Source organism: Sinocyclocheilus rhinocerous, unplaced genomic scaffold (genome assembly GCF_001515625.1).
Source record: "Sinocyclocheilus rhinocerous isolate Xijiao unplaced genomic scaffold, SAMN03320098_v1.1 scaffold663, whole genome shotgun sequence".
NCBI classification, from domain to species: domain Eukaryota; kingdom Metazoa; phylum Chordata; class Actinopteri; order Cypriniformes; family Cyprinidae; genus Sinocyclocheilus; species Sinocyclocheilus rhinocerous.
Genome location: NW_015655996.1, coordinates 299,682 through 318,298, shown reverse-complemented (window position 1 = coordinate 318,298; position 18,617 = coordinate 299,682). Strand labels below are relative to the sequence as shown.

At 34.3% G+C, this 18,617-nt stretch overlaps 1 protein-coding gene across 3 annotated transcripts in view; it reads left to right on the top strand.

Annotated features, from left to right (window-relative positions):
- The window catches only part of LOC107719070 (collagen and calcium-binding EGF domain-containing protein 1-like), a 60,635-nt gene that overhangs the window by 37,229 nt on the left and 4,789 nt on the right, over positions 1-18,617 (top strand). For all 3 annotated transcript variants that reach the window (XM_016526378.1, XM_016526379.1, XM_016526377.1), the window contains 7 exons: positions 2,479-2,531; positions 3,412-3,546; positions 4,367-4,504; positions 8,918-9,024; positions 12,238-12,346; positions 12,436-12,575; positions 17,369-17,404. In XM_016526378.1, coding sequence (XP_016381864.1) covers positions 2,479-2,531; positions 3,412-3,546; positions 4,367-4,504; positions 8,918-9,024; positions 12,238-12,346; positions 12,436-12,575; positions 17,369-17,404 — 718 coding nt within the window. The remainder of the gene's footprint in view (positions 1-2,478; positions 2,532-3,411; positions 3,547-4,366; positions 4,505-8,917; positions 9,025-12,237; positions 12,347-12,435; positions 12,576-17,368; positions 17,405-18,617) is intronic.

Genomic DNA, 18,617 nt, shown 5'->3' with positions numbered 1-18,617 from the left:
TTCCCAGCGCTTCCATGGATTCTCTCTGTTTCTGCTGTTTTTCTCCATATAAATGTGAGTTACGGCACTTGTGTGGCACTGCATAGTTGATTTTACAGTTCTGTTTTAGCATGGGTCTTATTGAGTTCAGAATTTGAGTTTTTCTACCCTGAGCTCTCTTATTCACTCTTTGAAAATTAAGTTTCTTCACATTATACTACAAAAATTATTTTGTTTAATCGAGTCATTGTAATTGAGTTTTTTTGTTTGTTTGTTTGTTTGTTTGTTTGTTTTATTCAAAAAAGTAATTTGTTACATTTATAGGTTCTTATGTAAGAGAGTAAAAATGAAACTTTAGTGCAAAAACACAAACACCCAGAGTCTGCTTCTCAGTAACCTGAATGCTACAGGTTCTTGTTAGCATGGGAAAATTATTTATTTTGGAGGGAACTCCAAAGACACCCATTAGTTCTAGGCAACATACAGCAGAAAAAAAAAAGGGTGTGGAGTGGAAAGACTGCAAGTCTGTCTGAAAACAAGCTAATGTAGTCAAGTCTATTAAGTTCAATGCCAAGTTGTGGCTCATGATTATTTTTTAATTATCAGTGATTTCTCCACTCATTATTCAAAATTGTAAATATTTACATCTTGCGGCATCATTTCTGTAAATTAATTTCATATGGTTTCATGTAGTTGAAGTCTATTATTATGATGTGTATTTATAATTTTTTCAGGATATCAAGATATAGATGGTGCCCCTTAATATTGGGAGGGTTTACTGTGTGTGAGAGAGATTGTAAGTGATTGTAGTTCTTGATATTTTCATCTCGAACTTCAAACAAACCAATAAAGTTTTCCTGTGTGAATCAGACCACCTAAACAAGCTCTCATGATTCAAACCATACCAGCCTGCCGTAGCCAACCTCAGACCTCTTAGATCGTCTGTGGTTTTAAAAGCGATTGTGTGGAAATATATTAGCTGTTTATATCTTATTATCTTGTAAACCAATGCATTTAATTGTTTAACATGCTGATATCCTTTTTAATATGCGCAATTTAAGCATTGTTGATCAGTTTGCTTCCAGATTAGACCAACAGATCTTACTCTGGCAGACAAGACTAAACAGTTCCACAAAATTTGTGAGTAAGACTGTTGGAAAGGATATCACCATTACTTAATATCCAAATTCCATTTTCCCCCATTGTATTGCCCCGTTGTATTTTTAGTTTTTCATTTTTTTGAGCATTGAAACATTTGGGAATCATTGTAGCATATTGTTGAAATGAATCATTTCTGTTAGTTCTTGTGAGTTGTTCCCTTGTCATTCCAAAAGAGTAACATCTCCACGATGACCACTTAGAGCGGGAAAATGTTGGGGGGGATATTATTGTCTTACCTTAGAGGTGAGTTTTCCATCACTGTCCAGACAAAACACCTTTTTTACCTTTGGATCTTCACTTTGTCTGTCTCATATTGTGGACTTGGATTTCAAATTAAATACGATTAGGATAATCACAAAAACAGAAGTCACATTAATAATTAATGCGAGTTTGTTTCAGGCTGGATTGAGGCCACTGTTCTGTCTTTTCCTTGGAGTTTCTTAGGCAAGCATCTATTATTATTATTGCTCATCCGTTCAGTTGGGGGTTTGAACAAACCCAAAATCCTGAGTATTAAACTTCTGTGCATGACTCATCTCAGTCTGTTTGTGCTAAAGATATGAATGATTCCTTAAAACATGAAGCTTGTTAGAGATAGATTTGCTTTGATACTTTTATAAGCACTTGTGATTTTTCTGGCAGGTGATGAAACGGGTGAAAAAAAAATAGATTAAAAAATACAGAAAATAAAGAAAAAGAAAAAAAGAGCCAATATGCAACTGTGCAAAATTCCTGCACTGCTGTTGGTAAGATTTTTTTTATATATATAAAAAGTCTCTTATGTTCACCAAGGCTGCATTCGTTGGTTTAAAAAATACAATAAAAACAGTAATATTATTACAATTCAAATAGCATTTTTCTATTTTAATATATTTTAAAACGTAATTTACTCCTGTGATGCAAAGCTGAATTTTCAGCTGCCATTACTTCAGTCTTCTGTGTCACATGATTCCTCAGAAATCATTCTGATATGCTGATTTGGAGCTCAAGAAACATTTCTCATTATTATCAATGTTGAAAACCGTCTTGATGCTTATTATTTTTTTTTTTTATCAGGATTCTTTGATAGAAAGTTTAAAAGAATTATGTATATCTGAAATAGAAACATCATTTTGTAACATCATAAATGTCTTTTCTGTCACTTTTGATCAATTTAATGTGTCCTCGCTGAATAAAAATATTTATTTATTTATTAATCTTACTGACCCCAATTTTTTTTTTGAATGGTAGTGTAGCAACATCCTGGCAACCATCCATGACACCCTATCAAGGGTAAGACTTAATTACATTTTTGAAGAAAATATTATATGTATTTCTTTCACTTCGTCTCTCTTTCAGAAAGAAGTGCTGTGAAGGTTTTAAGTTTGTACTGGGACAGTGTATTCCAGAAGGTAAGACCTCTTTCAGTCACTCGCTCTCTCTCTCTCACCCAGATTAGACTCCTCTGGGTTGAATTTGCTCTGATATTTCTGGACGTGTTTTCCCTCGTCTCCCATTAGTGTTCTAAACAAAATCATTCCTTTTGGAAACCACTCAGCTAGAGCTTTTAATGTTGTTTTAACATTTCCAGCACACCTTAAACAGCTTGACAGAGTTTCCCCACCAGTAACGATAGCTTGATTACCTCGTGTGTGTTTTTATAGTGGGAACAGGTCGGTATATTAGCTTATGAATTCAGTAATATACTTCTCGATCTTTGGTTGAGGGGTTCAAACCACTAACGAGTTTTTACTCGTAACTGTCAAATAAAAATGTGCAACTATATTGTCTGTGTTTTGCGGTTCGCCATGCCACATTGAGAGGGTGTATAGTGGTCCCTGGAACCCTTTGAGACCGTCTACAGCTTGTTTTTAAAGCCTTTTTTCTGTTTCTATGCTGTTTGTGTACTCTGGTGTCCTTACCTGCCCTCTCTCCGCTGATGAGAAACACATAAATTACCGGTTGAGAATGGACACATATTTCCCTGACTCATACTGCGTTCCATGCTGTGCCTGAGATGGTTTGGCTCTTCCCGGAGAAATCATGGAATAAGGAAAAGATGCGAGAATTGTTGGGCTGGAACTGGCAGTAATGGCTTCCCAGACCTCAGTGTTTTGTTTTAGCTATTGTAATAAAATTCTGAAAGGAAAAGCCTTTTAAAGTAGCACATTTGCATATGATTTTCGGAATTGACAATTATATTGTGGGTTTTGATTTAATTTTTGTAGTCTTGTGCTTTCCTCTCTTGCTGTGTTGATATTTGTTTGTTTGTGGGTGTGTTTGTATACACAGACTATGATGTGTGCGCTGGCGCCCCATGTGAACAGCAGTGTACCGATCATTTTGGCCGTGTGGTGTGCACCTGTTATCCTGGGTATCGCTATGACCGGGAACGACATAGAAAGCGTGAGAAACCATACTGCCTGGGTAAGATTTTGCTCTTATTTAGATAGTGAGAAAAGTGAAGTGAACTTATTTGAGTATATCGAATACAGATATGAGTGCAAAGTACTGTATTACCGTGGTAGGCAGGGTTTGGCATTACTGAAAAAATGTGCAAAAACAAATCAGTTTTCACACAACAAATGTGCAGCACAGGTACGAAAGCATTATTCAAATACAAGAAAAAGTGATGATGACCATTTGCTTTTGCTCTCCAGCATAATTGTGTATGCAATTTTTTGTGTGTGTGTGTGTGATGCTCAAAATGTACATTTACCCATTTTATATATATTTTTTCTGCTGTGAAATAGTTCATAGTAAAATAGTTCATAATTCATAGTTCATAAAATTGTATTTTATATAAATATATAATTATGAATATAATTAAATTCTTAAATGTACTTTATTATTTATTATTTATTTATAAACTACTTGAATTTAGTTTTACCATGGAAACTTTTTTGTAAAAATGTTTTTGCTTTTCAAAAAGACCATTAACGTTAAATTGGACTTGTTTGAAGTATCAGGAATATTTAACAGTATGGATATGTTAGCGCCCTCTATGGGTTGTTTTTAATTCACAGGGTTGATTTCTCAATGCCTCTTTAATAACAGCATGAGTGTTTCTTAAAGGGTCTGACCTCCCAGACTGCTGAAGTGTTAAGTGGATTTGATGGGAGTCAAATATTGTTTCTCAGGCTGATCTGACAGAAGCGCTCCATACTGCCCCAGGAGCGAACATCACGTCTTTTGCGCTTTGCCAACTTTCCGTCCCTCACACTTTCACTCTCTGTTCTTGCGTTAGACATTGATGAATGTGCCAACAATAACGAGACGGTGTGCTCACAGATCTGTGTGAACACCCCTGGCAGCTACCGGTGTGAGTGCGAGAAAGGCTTCTACCTAGAGGATGATGGGAAAACATGCACCAAGGGCGAGCGAGGTGAGTTGTATACTCTCTGGATCTTTGTTTGTCTTTCTCCGCAACACTCTTTGTTCTTTTACTTTAGCTTGCTCGCTTTCTTTTTGGTCTTTGCTTCTTTTCTTCTGTAGTTTGGAGTTTTCCAGACTTTTATGGACCTACAAAGCCGTTCACGACCTGAAACTGTGCACTAACACCTCTTTCAGACTTTCAAAGTTTAATTGCTGAAATAATTGCTGTAGCGAGATCCAGAGAAACCGTTCTTAACATATAAAAGGTAATGAATCAACTTGGCAGTCATGTGTTTTTGTAAAGAAATTTGTCATAAACTTAGAATTTTCTGTATTTTATACTTAGTTTCAGTGGTTTTTAGTCAGTAGTTTTATACTGAATACCCATGGGGTATTTTTTATCACGTAATTCGCAATGCTTCATGGGATTGTAGTTCATTTCCACAGTTTTCTCTTTTCTGTGAGATTTTTGTTCAGTTTGAGAGCCACTTTCCTGTTAGAAGCTGCTTTTGCAAGCCTCACAGACCTGCTTTGATTTGCACAATGCATTTCCGACAAAGGTTTTGAGGTTTTAAATAGAGCACAGAGAACCAGAGATATTAATTTTCCTGTCTGGACCTGACCATTCACAGATCTCTCCATCACACAGGTGTGGAAAGGATTGAGTGAGGTCTAAATGCTCTGACAGGTCATGGATGCATCATCTAATTAAAGCAGTGCAAACACAAAGAAAGATGTGCAGAAAATAAGCCAAGTGGATAAGGGTGGATATGAAATTTAAATTTCCTTTTTGTATCTGAATAATTCCAATATCCAAACAAAAAAATCTTCAGAAAAATCCTTTAGGTCCCACAAATTCTTTGGTTTTCCAGCATCTTTTGCATATTTGAACCCTTTCCAACAATGACTGTATGATTTTGATATCCATCTTTTCACACTGAGTACAACTGAGGGACTCAGACGCAACTATTACAAAAGGTTCAAACGGTCACTGATGCTCCAGAAGGAAAATCGATGCATTAAGAGCCAGGGGTGTAAACGTTTGAACAGAATGAAGATGTGTACAGTTTTCTTATTTTGCCTAAATATCTTCTTTTTTTTTTTTTTCTCATTTAGTACTGCCCTTCAGAAGCTACACTAGATACTTACATGTTTACCAGAAGACAAAATCAGTTCAGTTTACCCTGATGTTCTAATTCAAAAAGTTTTCACCTCCAGGCTCTTAAAGGGGTCATATGACGTTGCTACGGTGGCGGCAGCAACAATACTACAGTGAGAATAAAAGTTACGCCTTCATTCTTAGCATAAACATTTGGGCGGTGTTATGCAAATCTTCCCACACAGTAAGGTAGACATGTGGGGGCGTGTTTAAACGAGGCGTTTTAGGAGGGTGTGGACGAGTCTTAACTTTTATAAAGAATATCTCTTTGGGTTTGAGACTTTAGTCTTTGCAACTTTAGGGATCTTATCTATTCACGAACAGCTTGTAACACTCCAAAGAGAAAGGAAAACTTGAAATCGCATCATATGACCCCTTTAATGCATTGTGTTTCCTTCTGGCGCATCAGTGAGTATTTTAACTTTTTGTAGGGATGCACCGAAATTTCGGAGATTTCAGCCCGGAAAGAGAAAAACGGCCAAAAATATTAGCCGAAAATATATGGCGTGCCACACATTGTTCAGTGTGCACTTTTCACTCTCCCTCTACACTCTAAAAAATGCTGGGGTTTTTCAACCCAACTTTGGGTCAAATATGGACTAACCCAAATTTTGGGTTTAAAAACAACCCAGCATTTTTTAGAGTGTAGCTGACGTCACTGCGCGGTGTGACACTCCACTCAATATTCCGCTCTATGAATGTGCATTCCATTGAGTTGCTCACAACCCATGCGAACGCTCCACTCATGTATGAATGAATGAGGGATTTATATAGTGCTTTATTGTGTATTGCTGTACACGCTTTACAATCATGCACCTCTCATGCTCACCGGAAAAGCCCACTCAAATAACGTGCCAACAGTACATTTCTATGTAGTATACTTGTTCTTGTTTGCATTAGCGCACTGTTTCAGTTTTCGGCCAAGTGCATCCAGAATTCTCGGTTTCGGGCCAGAATTGTTATTTCGGTTTATCCCTAACTTTTTGTAATATTTGCATGTCCCTCAGTTGTCCTCAGTGTGAAAAGATGGATCTCCAAATCATGCAGTCATTGTTGGAAAGGGTTCAAAAATGCAAAAGATTCTGGAAAACCAAAGAATTTGTGGGACCTGAAGGATTTTTCTGAAGAACAACAGACAGTTTAACTGTTCAGGACAAACAAGGGACTCATGAACAACTATAACAAAACAAAAAAACAGCTGTGAATCATCCAGGTAACAACACAGTATTAAGAATCAAGCGTATGTAAACATTTGAACGGAGTCATTGTTATAAATTCAACTATTTTCTCTTATGGACTATATGTAAATATGATCCCTCTTATTTTGGTAAAATAATTAACATTTTGCAGATACTATTACAATTACAATTATTATTACAATTCTTAAAAATCATGACAAAAATTTATTTATTTAGTATTATTAAATATTATTAATATGTATAAATATATAAATTATATATATATATATATATCAATGTTAAACAACATTTTGATGCCAAACATAGTGTGGGAGTGAATAAATTATATATATATATATATATATATATATATATATACATATTAAAACATTTTTTAGGGCCATTAATTTCATGTTAGATATGGTTTAGCTCTTACTCTCCTCACTATTAACAAAAAAATCCATTCTGCAGCCTCTTCTGGTTTGACACATTTATAAGACATTACTTCCTGTCTCCCTGCAGGAAGTCCACTGACCCCTCGCGGTTAATGACTTGGGACACCAGCTAGCATCAATCACTCCTTCCTCTCCACTCCTCTGTCTATCTACTTTTAGGCTTTCTTGTGGAGCGTATCAGTCATTCAGAGTTTTCTGTCTGCTGTTTCCTCTCTTTTGGGTCAATTTGAGCGCAAAATAAGATGACCTTTCAGGGCATTTGGGCTTGCAACAATCCAGATGTACGAAAAAGGAATTCTGGGAATTCCAGACCACTGAGATTAAAGTGTGTGGATCATAAGAGGTTATCGGTTAGGAGTCAAACTAAGCTGTAGGAGTTTTAAAGAGATTGTGATATAACTCAGCAGACTTTTGACAGGAATGACAGTAGTTAGTACATTCTGATGAGGAGCTAGTATGTTTCTGATGATTCATGTATGGAATGAGCCTCCATTGTGACCTTGAGCAAGACTTCAGATCCCTGTTATAAGTTTGACACATTTTTATGGGTTGTTCCAAAACCTAGTGAGCTGCCTTGATGCCTACTGACTGCAGGCAGTACACTAACTAAAATGGAATCTCATAAGCTTTTGATTTAGAACACTCTACAGAGGCAACAGCTAAACACACCACATATTTGAGATTCCCCTTTTGAAGTGCACTTAATTGTATTGAATGTGCACTTGAATTTCCAGTCTTAAAAATGTGTTTTTTTTTATGTACTTGCAGATATAATATGAAAGAAATAAAAGGCCACCTAAGTGTACTTAAACAGTTCACTTTTTAAAAAAGTGCACTTTAAAATGTTATTAAAACAGTTCATTGTTTTAATAATCTTTTGTCAGTGCTTTAAAGTGCACTTATTTTGATGTTGACAAACATACTAAAGCACATTGTGTTGTTTGATATTGCATTTAAAGTTAATATTTTAAATCTACTAAATTGCAACTTCATTGACAATGTGTAATTTCAAATATATTTAAATACATGACACACAAATTTCAGTAGAAATTACATTTATGGTAAACTAAAATATACTTTAATGCTTGTCAGTAAATTTGGCAGTGCACATATAATATTTCAAAGACAATAAGGAATTAATTGAAATTACATGCTTAAGTGGGTCAAAAACTAATTGCACTTAACTAATTGCATTTAATATAAATTTAAACTATGATATTTTAACTTAATTATAAATAATATGCAATTAAGTGTCCAAAAACATTACATTCTACTCGCACTTAAGTATATTATTTTAAAGTATGTTATTTCTCTTTTTAAAAGTATGCTAAAATTTACTTCTTTTTCACAATTGTCGACATTTGAATTAGTTGAAATTTGATGTTAGCATATTGCTAAGTTAAGATACAACACACTATGCATAAAAATACATACACATGGTCCATTTTTAATGAGTTTGAAATGCTTTAATTGTGAACTTTTTTTTTATTGCATCAGTTATGTGTATTAATAATTCAATAACAATTCTTTCATCTCTTTCCATCATGGATTGACTTTTTCACTTAGCGGATTCATTTTGGTTTTGTCCAACAACCTTCCTTAAGCTCCACATTCATGTTGTTTCTTTGCAGCTCCACTGTTTGAGAAATCAGACAATGTCATGAAAGAAGGAACGTGCTCGGCCACATGTGAAGACTTCCATCAGATGAAGATGACCGTTCTCCAACTCAAACAGAAGGTGCCCTTTTCCAGTTTCACCTGCAAGGCTTATTCGCTAAAACGAGCAGCAGATTTCCTTTTATATGCATGTTCTCATTCATAGATGTGAGCCGACCCAACGAGAACCTACCTGCCAATGTTTCACAAGCAAGTCGGACTCAGGTTATACAAGTCTTCAGGGATGTGTTGGTGACTTTATAGGCAAAATAAAAAGCGATAAAACACGGGCTGAATGGCTGAGCAATCTGGTGGTGTGACTTATGTCTGTCCTTGCTGCATGCTAGTAAATCACGTTGAACGCAGTGATGCGGTTTAGACGGGCTGCAGTCAAAGCGAGACTGTCAACAAATCCACTCAGCACCCTCATGGTCACGGCATGATATATAGCTCTTGTGCATGTGGTCCAGCAGACTATGAGGGAAAAAATTGAGAGTAAAAAATGTGACAAACTAGTGAGAGTGAGGCTAGACTTATGGTTTTATGAGAAGGTGACACAAAAACATTGATATGATTGTTACAAATGTTTTTTTTTTCTGTCCATTATTTTAATTTCCCGCCTATTGCTTTGTTTGGAAAATGTTATATTGGCTTGCTCATGTTTTATTTATTATTAATGTTTTTTTAGATTTATTAATGTTTTTTTCAGTTTAAAATATTATATTATATTATATTATATATATTATAAGTAACTGTGAAATAATTTTTACCTTTTAAGATGCCTTTTTGGAGAATGCAGTTCCAGAATGCAATGTGACAAGCTCAGTTAAAATTAACCCATGATGATAAAAATTAAATAATTATATAAAAATTTAAATAAATTTTAAATAATTATATAAATATTTTTTGGTCAGTATGTTCAAAAGTATGTTCAAAAATGTTATGACATTCACACAGTATGTCAGTGTGTTCAAAAAGTTTGTGGTCGGTGAGTAATTCAATACTTAATAATATCAATATAAAAATGTAAGTAAAATTCATAGTATACTATTTTAGTGCAAAGACTATTGCGTTGGTACTAAATCAGTCATTTATGAGGTTTAATAACTGTTAGGATTGTGCTTTAGAAGGTAGTTTACTATGTAGGCATTTGATTGCAATGTTTACTAGGTTTTGGAACAGAACTGTAGTGTTTTAGTTCATCTGCAGATCTTTTATTCAAAATGGACTGTTCTTCACGGCACATAATTCTGCTAATCTCTCGCAGCATCATAAGTGGTTGACATTGGCACTCGGTGCAACATGGGATTGAAATATGTGCAGTCCGACACAAATCAAAACCAGAAACAATGACAAATGAGATTTAAATTGCTTGCAAAGGGCTGGACACAGACACTTACACAGATTTATGCACTAGGCCTAGGGCTGTATCTACTGTGTGTGGCGATACCTCAAAGGTCTCTGTGTGTGTGTGTGTGTGTGTGTGTGTGTGTGTGTGTGTACTGATGTCCAGAGGTTAGAAGGTAATGGATACTTCCACTGAGTCCTTTGAAGTGAAATACTCTGCGAAGAACACTTGGAAAAGACAGGCACTGATCTCAGTCCATGCACCAAGTGGAATAATTCAGAGATTTCCTGTTTTTGCGAACAGCATGTACACAGATGTTACAGTTTATAGATCATATTACATGCTCACGTTACTTTGGTTTAAATTATAATTCTCTTATTTACCTTGTAATATTATATATTTTAGCCATCCCTCCTGTCAGATTAGTTGTTATCAGGTGACAGTAACGTCCTTATATGTTTTCTTAAAGGAATAGTTTAACCAAATTTACTCACTGTTATGTCGCTGAATAATCAGGGGCTAGTTGCATAAACTTAGCCACTATGTTAAGATGGTGTCTTAAGAACTAGTTTGACCAACTAGCAGTTAGCCAAGGGGTAAGAAGTCTTATTTTTCGGATTCAAGTTAGTCCAAGCTGTGTTATAATGCAAGAGTTTCAAATATATATATATATTTCAGCTTTATTTCAATTATATACAATATTTTTAATAGCACTAATTAAAAATAACAACACTGAATATAATATATTTTTTGATTAATTAATTAATTTATTTGTTTATTTACGTTTGGATAGCAAAATGAACGGTTCAACCTTCAAACTGTTAAAAATAGACTTAGCCTTTGTCTAAAAATGGCAGATTATCATACAGTAGTACAATATTTCAGAAGTGGATCAAATAGTTAATATAGATGTATTGTTGTGTTTGAAAACTTGTGACGCATGTTCTTAGTGCTGGAAATCTAGATTTGCTGGGATCAAGCATTTAGACATAACCTCTGCAGGAAGTCAGGCCTCCAGGAGTAGAATTGAACACCCCTGCTGTAAAGATTATAAACATCACTATCAGGTGACAGTAACGTCCTTATATGTTTTCTTAAAGGAATAGTTTAACCAAATTTACTCACTGTTATGTCGCTGAATAATCAGGGGCTAGTTGCATAAACTTAGCCACTATGTTAAGATGGTGTCTTAAGAACTAGTTTGACCAACTAGCAGTTAGCCAAGGGGTAAGAAGTCTTATTTTTCGGATTCAAGTTAGTCCAAGCTGTGTTATAATGCAAGAGTTTCAAAAAAGTTAGGACCAGTCTTAAAGAACAATCATTCATAGTGACATGTCTGTCAAAAAATCTCCATTAAATTAAAAACAAAAGTAGTCCATTGGGCTTGTGCTCTTTATTCCCAAGCCCTTTATTTATTCGTTTCTTTATTTTTATTTTTTTCATGTTTATTTAATTTTATTGTTGTCATTTTATTTTTTATTTATTTTTACATTTAATTTGTCATTTTATTCAATTTTATTGTATATTTGTTTTATTTCATTTTATCATTTTTATTTTACTTTTTCCAGTTTTATTTTATTTTCCATTTTTAGATTTCATTTAATTTGTCATTTTATTTCTTATTTTCTTTCGTTTTATTTTACTATTTTATTTTATTTTAGAGCAGCATGAAGATTCTTTCTTGAAGATTTTTACCACAGAAAAGAAATAACAGCATATTGGGTTTGGATCAGCATAAGAGGGAGCAAATAATGACATTTATTTTCATCTATGGATTACTATTCTTGTAAAACTGACTGTTAATCTTGCGTTCTTGGTTCTACTGAGCTTCAGAACCAAAAAACGAGTGCATGTCATGTTTCTGTTCAGTCTTTTCCAGTCCTGTAGTGCAAGAAACAGCGAGACCCTGGATGATCCGCTTGTTTTGTATAACTCTCCTTTCCTCAGATTGCCGTATTGCCAAGCAGCACAGAGGTCAATAAACAGATGACCAATGAAAAGATGATGATGACACATTCGTTCTTACCTGGACCTCCAGGGCCACCTGGGCCTGCAGGTGAGCTTTGTTAATATGCTGTTTATTTTCTCCATTCTTTTCCTAATTCCATTCTTCTCTAAACCTGTCACTTTTTATGTCTCTCTCAGGGAGCCCAGGGCCCAAAGGTTCCCCTGGTCCCCCAGGACAAATGGGGCCACCAGGCATGCCTGGTCCCAGAGGCGACATGGGGCCCATGGGACCCTCACCAGACCTGTCGCATATCAAACAGGGACGCCGTGGCCAAGTGGTAAGTATAAGTCTTTATAAGTAACCTAGCTTCACAAACCATGTATTATCAGCTGTAATCAGTATCTGAAGTGTCAGATTTGAGGACTAATGTGTAGTTCATTCTCCTGCATCTGTAATAATTATAATATTTAGCCTAGCATAAGCACATAATCTGATTGCACTGCTCCATTAATTCTTGATGTTTCGCTTGGGACACACTGCATTGGTGTTGTTTTCCAGTGCCATTTGTCTCTGCTGCGCCATTAAGCTCTATGAAGATAACTCACTTTGGCTCAGCATTTATCTTGTGACATCTGGCTGGCCTGTGGTCTACATTCTTTAATATGAGTCTCGATGGGTGTCCACATTTATTATGACTTACTAAAGGATGTACTAAAGCAGGTTCAAGGATGTAATGCAGGGGTTGCTCTATTCTATGCCTGGAAATCTACTTTCCTGCTAAGGTTTAGTTCTAGTCCTCCTATAACACACAGACCTGTCACTGTTAAATGACCCTTGAGACCTCGAATAAAGACCTGTTGACACCTGAAGGAGCTAAATTACATGAAAGTAAACAGTATTTGCAAAATATTATTTTAAACTAAGACACTGTTTTCTGTAAAGCTGCTTTTTGAAACGATGGGGGGTATATAAGCTAAAATATAAAAAAAAAATTTAATAATAACATAAGAATTCCTATATGTTTTTTATTATGTAGCAATACAGTAGTACAATATTTCAGAAGTGGATCAAATAGTTAATATAGATGTATTGTTGTGTTTGAAAACTTGTGACGCATGTTCTTAGTGCTGGAAATCTAGATTTGCTGGGATCAAGCATTTAGACATAACCTCTGCAGGAAGTCAGGCCTCCAGGAGTAGAATTGAACACCCCTGCTGTAAAGATTATAAACATCACATTACACTTACATTCTTAAGATGCCGAGTAACTTCCTAATTGTTAGTTGTACTTGATCTTCATTGTTGCACAGCGTCTTTATTTTTCACTTTGAGCATTTGCAGATTTATTGAGCCAAGCTTCATTGTAGACACAGCATGAAGGTGTTATAACTCGCTGACCTGTGGTTGCTTTCGACGGTGACACGCTTTACACTTCCTGTTACGGACTGTTAACCCTCATTACTCTTTCACACATTCTTCCCCACACTGACAGACATAATGAATTATCATCTCACACACACACTTTTTCACACTCAAATCACAAGTGCTGTGAATCACAGCAAACTTTCTAATGTTAACCTTTTCAGCCGAATCATCACTTTGCGGCATGTGTGTATGTAGCCTCTGGAGACAATGTCTTACAGTAAGTTCACGGCCGTGGATATTTGTAGATCTACTGAGCAATTCGGTATGTTGTTGACAGTGGAAATGTCACTGAATGTTTTCTTTAAACACTTCAGATGCATTTGTACTTGAAATATTTTTACTCTAAGGTCATGAATGCTGAGTAAATCTGTAATGTCTGGTCTCATTTGGGACATAATCAGTTTTGAGCTCTCATAGCCATGGAATTCTTTGTTTTTGGATGCAGTTCCACTTCATGTTTGCTTTTACACGCTCTTAATAGTTTCAGCAGCCTTGTAAGACTGAAACTGGATCAGCAGGTGCAGGATCAGTTTCATTTGTACTCAAATCACTTGAAGAGTCTTCACACTTCCAGCATATGTGGTTGTTGGCTTTTGGACCAATGAGATTGCAACAAAATATCCTGCTTCTCACGATTGTTTCTGCTTGGGACAAAATGTAGATTTATGTAAAGAGAATGTGTCAGTTTATCACACAGTTACACTGCAAGGCCTTATAGACTGATCCAATATTTTGACACACACATTTTTATGTCCTGATCATTTACATTCATTAACGACTGTGTTTACATTTAATATCGCGCCAAGACACAGTATGCCAGTGATTTGAAGTACCATTAAAATGTTTTTGTTAATCTTTGTGCCATATCAAACTGACACCACCAAAAAAAAATTATATGCGTATTATATGTATAATATTTCAAAATATTGCTTGCAGTAACATCCCATCATCCATACAAAATTTATTGTTCGAGTACAAATCAACTACATTGTATGTTTTTAAAGAAATGTGAGTGGCGATTGCTTGTGCATACAGTTGCACCATGATGCCATGGTGTGGTGGAGTGGTTGCCAGGGCGTTGCTATGAAGATTCTGCGTTGATGGGCACAATCACAGCCAATCAGAACATATCTGATGTTTCATTTAGGACCACACCTGAAAGCTGCCCAAATTTAAAATGCAAAAAAATCCAATCCAACATATTTGTTTGTTTCTTTTCGCACATATACAGCAATGTTTGTGACTGATATATATTAAAAAAAAAGAAATTTTAATATTAATTGTAATATTTCATATAAATTTTACTAGTAAATATTAATATTTAATTTCTTAAAATTTTAACTTTAAATAAAGCATGGATGTGGCAAGTTCAAAGTAACACTTTAATTATTAAATCAACATCCTTACTTTCAAATTAAAAAATGTTATTTTACAATAATTAAATATTAAAATATGTATTAAATTATAACATTAATATTTAATGTATTTAAATAATTGAATAATCATATTATTCAATTATTTTAATATTACTTTATTTAATACATTTTAATATTAACATTATGAATAATATAATATGCATTTGCATTTTTATTATTTTTTTTATTTAAATAAATTAGGGATGTGGTTTTAAGTTTACAAAGTGTCACTTTGACACTTTAGACACTTTCATAATCTAAATAAACATTCTTACTTTTTTAATTAAAAATATTAATATATTTAATTTATAACATTAATATTAAAATGTATTAAAATAATAAATAATTGAAATATTATTGTTTGAACACGTGTCCCCTAAACCCCCTGACCTTCAGCTGGATTATCTCTGACTCTCTAAAGGGGGCATCTTTGCAGGTGGGGTGGAAACTAGAAAGGGTAACAGGAATCACTTTCATCCTTTTTTTTTGTTCTTTTCTTCTAACAGGATCTGTCCTCCTTTATCACGCTTGATCCCCTGTTCTTTTTGATTGTTGCTTGATATATTTCCTACCAAAAAACTGATTGTGTGCCAAGCCTTTTTTATAGTTTGCGTGTAGAAACAATACATTTTTCAATATGCCGAAGCACAACATTCATCCTACCTCTGGATGTTGACAAATGATAATGGAAATAACAGAGAAAAGGCTGACTGCGTTACTTCACATGGGTTGCTTTCTTTGGCCCGTGTGCTTCTCGAGGCCGAACTGTTAACCCTTCAGATAGAGTCAACATTTTACTTTTAATGCATTGGACCTCATCACTGAAGCACAAGTCGTCAATGAAGAAAAATACTGCTGAAGTATTGTAAGAATTTATGAATCCTAGATGTAGAAATATGAGCCCTTCAATGCTCTGGAGTCGTAGCTCATAACAGATAACAGGTTCTAGAGTGCTCACCGTTTCAGTTTTTATTTTGATAAATAAGTTATGCAGTTTGGAACAGTGTTCTTGGAAAACACGGTCTGAGGAGCTGCCACCAGTTGCGTCTGTGGGATTGTGTTGTGTTTTGTCCAAAACCTGAACATGTGTAGTCATGGGCCTCCCCCGTCTGTCACAATCGCTCCATCCATGAATGCATGCACTCTGTGTCTTTACTAAAGGACTGTTGACGTTGCTGTTGGCCCAGAACCAGCTCTCTCTAATCACCCACATAAAAACCCAGAGTTCAATGCAGTATTTTTAGATTGATGAATCATGTTTTCCATTCTGGTACAAATATGGCTCAGATCTGCCCTAGAGATCTTGACAGGCATGATTTGATGTGTGAAAATATTTGAGAGTTGAATGAATAGGACCATCAAATCTGTAATTCAATGAATATAAATGTGTCTTTCTTGGAGTGCCAAGGGTCCTTAGTTGGGCCTTTAGCTGTTATATGGTTTTGGTCCGATAAAAAGCTATTTCATAAAGCCTTTTTCAGAGATTAACGTTTAAACAGATTTATTTATTCATTCATTCATATAATATATATATTGTATTTACAGCACAATATTTTTACAGCATGATACTTTTTTAGCAGTTAACATTTCTAAACTGAACTTTTAGACATGAACAATTGTATATTATTCATTTTTTATTTATTTGGGACAATTCTAAAGCTGCAGGTTTCATTAATTAGTATTTTTTTAAATTATTTAACAATCACTTTTTTTTAACAATCACATTACCATATTTCTAAACCGAACCTTTTAAGCATGAACAATTGAATATTTTAAAGTTCTTTCTTACTGTCTTTCTTTCTTTAAAAAGGACAATTCTGTGTTTTTATTCTATTTCATTAATATTTTTACAGCATGATAAAGAATTTTTTAACTATTACATTATTATATTTCTAAACTGAAATTTTAAACATGAACAATTGTATATTTTAGGTACTTTTAAGTAATAAATAAGTAAATATTTATTCAGAGAGCACAATTTTAAAGTTTGATGAATAAACATTTTTACAGCATGACTTTTTAACAATAAAAAAAATATATAAACTGCATTTTTCAAATTATTGCTTGCCGTTTCATGATCTCATATTGAGAGACCACATGGAATATTTGTCTATTTTTTTCTAATTTATTTGTGTTGATAAAAATTGTGATTTAAAATAAAATTTAAAATGAAAACCTTTTCCCTTATGCAGTCGTACAAAATTAAACCTATATATTTGTCCCGTATTTTTTTTAGTAGATATGTATGGTTGTGTGTTTAATTAGGATGTTTTTGTGTTTTGTGTTCATAGGGTCCACCCGGGGCTCCAGGGAGAGATGGCATGAAGGTATGTTTTCTATCTATCTTTATCTCTGTCCACTACTTTTCAAAGCTGTGGCCAAGGGCTGTTTTCCATGTGCAGAGTGCAAATATTTGGAAAAGCAGGATAAAGACATTTAATATCAATGGCGACTGATCATCACTAACATAATGATCTCTTGGATGGCGTCGGGTCGATGACTAAAGACCAAAATGTTCAAATATGACATCATAGATGGCAGGACGAATTGCAGATATTTTACAATGTCAAAACACCATTATTACGTCCTTGAAATGGCAAATATGATTAGTCCAAATATTGAGTAAAATTACACAGAGGGACTTCACAATACACCACAGATAATCATGGTATATTAAAGCTTTGATATCATATATTTATATTATCATATCATTGTATATTTTATTTAACTCTCAAAGTTTGTGAACTACAGATATTTTAAAGATATCAAGCATAGTATAGTACTGCTGTTTAGTCTCAAGTCTAACTGTTACAAGTGATCTGTTAGCTCATGGTCTAAAAACAATAGTAAAACGATACTAAAAACTGAGTTTTTTGCCAAATATTATATCAAAAGTTGTTCAAGTTATAGAAGAATTGAGGCTTTTGAAAGTCAACAAGACTAGGCTTGGAGACTGGTTTATACACAAACTCTACATTAAAATCCACTGAAGATAACTCAAAAAGAAACCAGAAACATTCTGTTCACAGTTACACAAATGTTTATGCAAATGTTCGAGATATTGCAAGCACTCTTATGTTGTAGATATATAATGTGAATTTTAACATCAAATAAGGTAAACCCAGAAGATATAGTGTATAGTGTGTGCACTTCTGTTACAGGTTTGTATTTGAGCTTTCGTGTTTATTAATTATTAGTAATAAATTAAGGTTACACTTTATTTTAAGGTGTCCTTGTTGCAGTGTAATTATACATTTAAATAGTGAGTAATATTAATTAACTACTACATGTACTTACTATAGTGTTAGGATTAAGGTTTGGTTTAGGGTTAGATGCATGTAATTATCCCTAATTTATAGTTTTTACTGTAGTAACTACATGTAACATGTAACAAGGACACTGCACAATAAAGTGTTACCTAAATTAAAATAAATAAATAAAACGCAGTATTTAAAACTTTTAAAATGTATGTAGTCTATTCCTCATGTACGGTAATAACAAAATGTAGCATTTTAATGAAGAATATTTTTTGTTAATTGT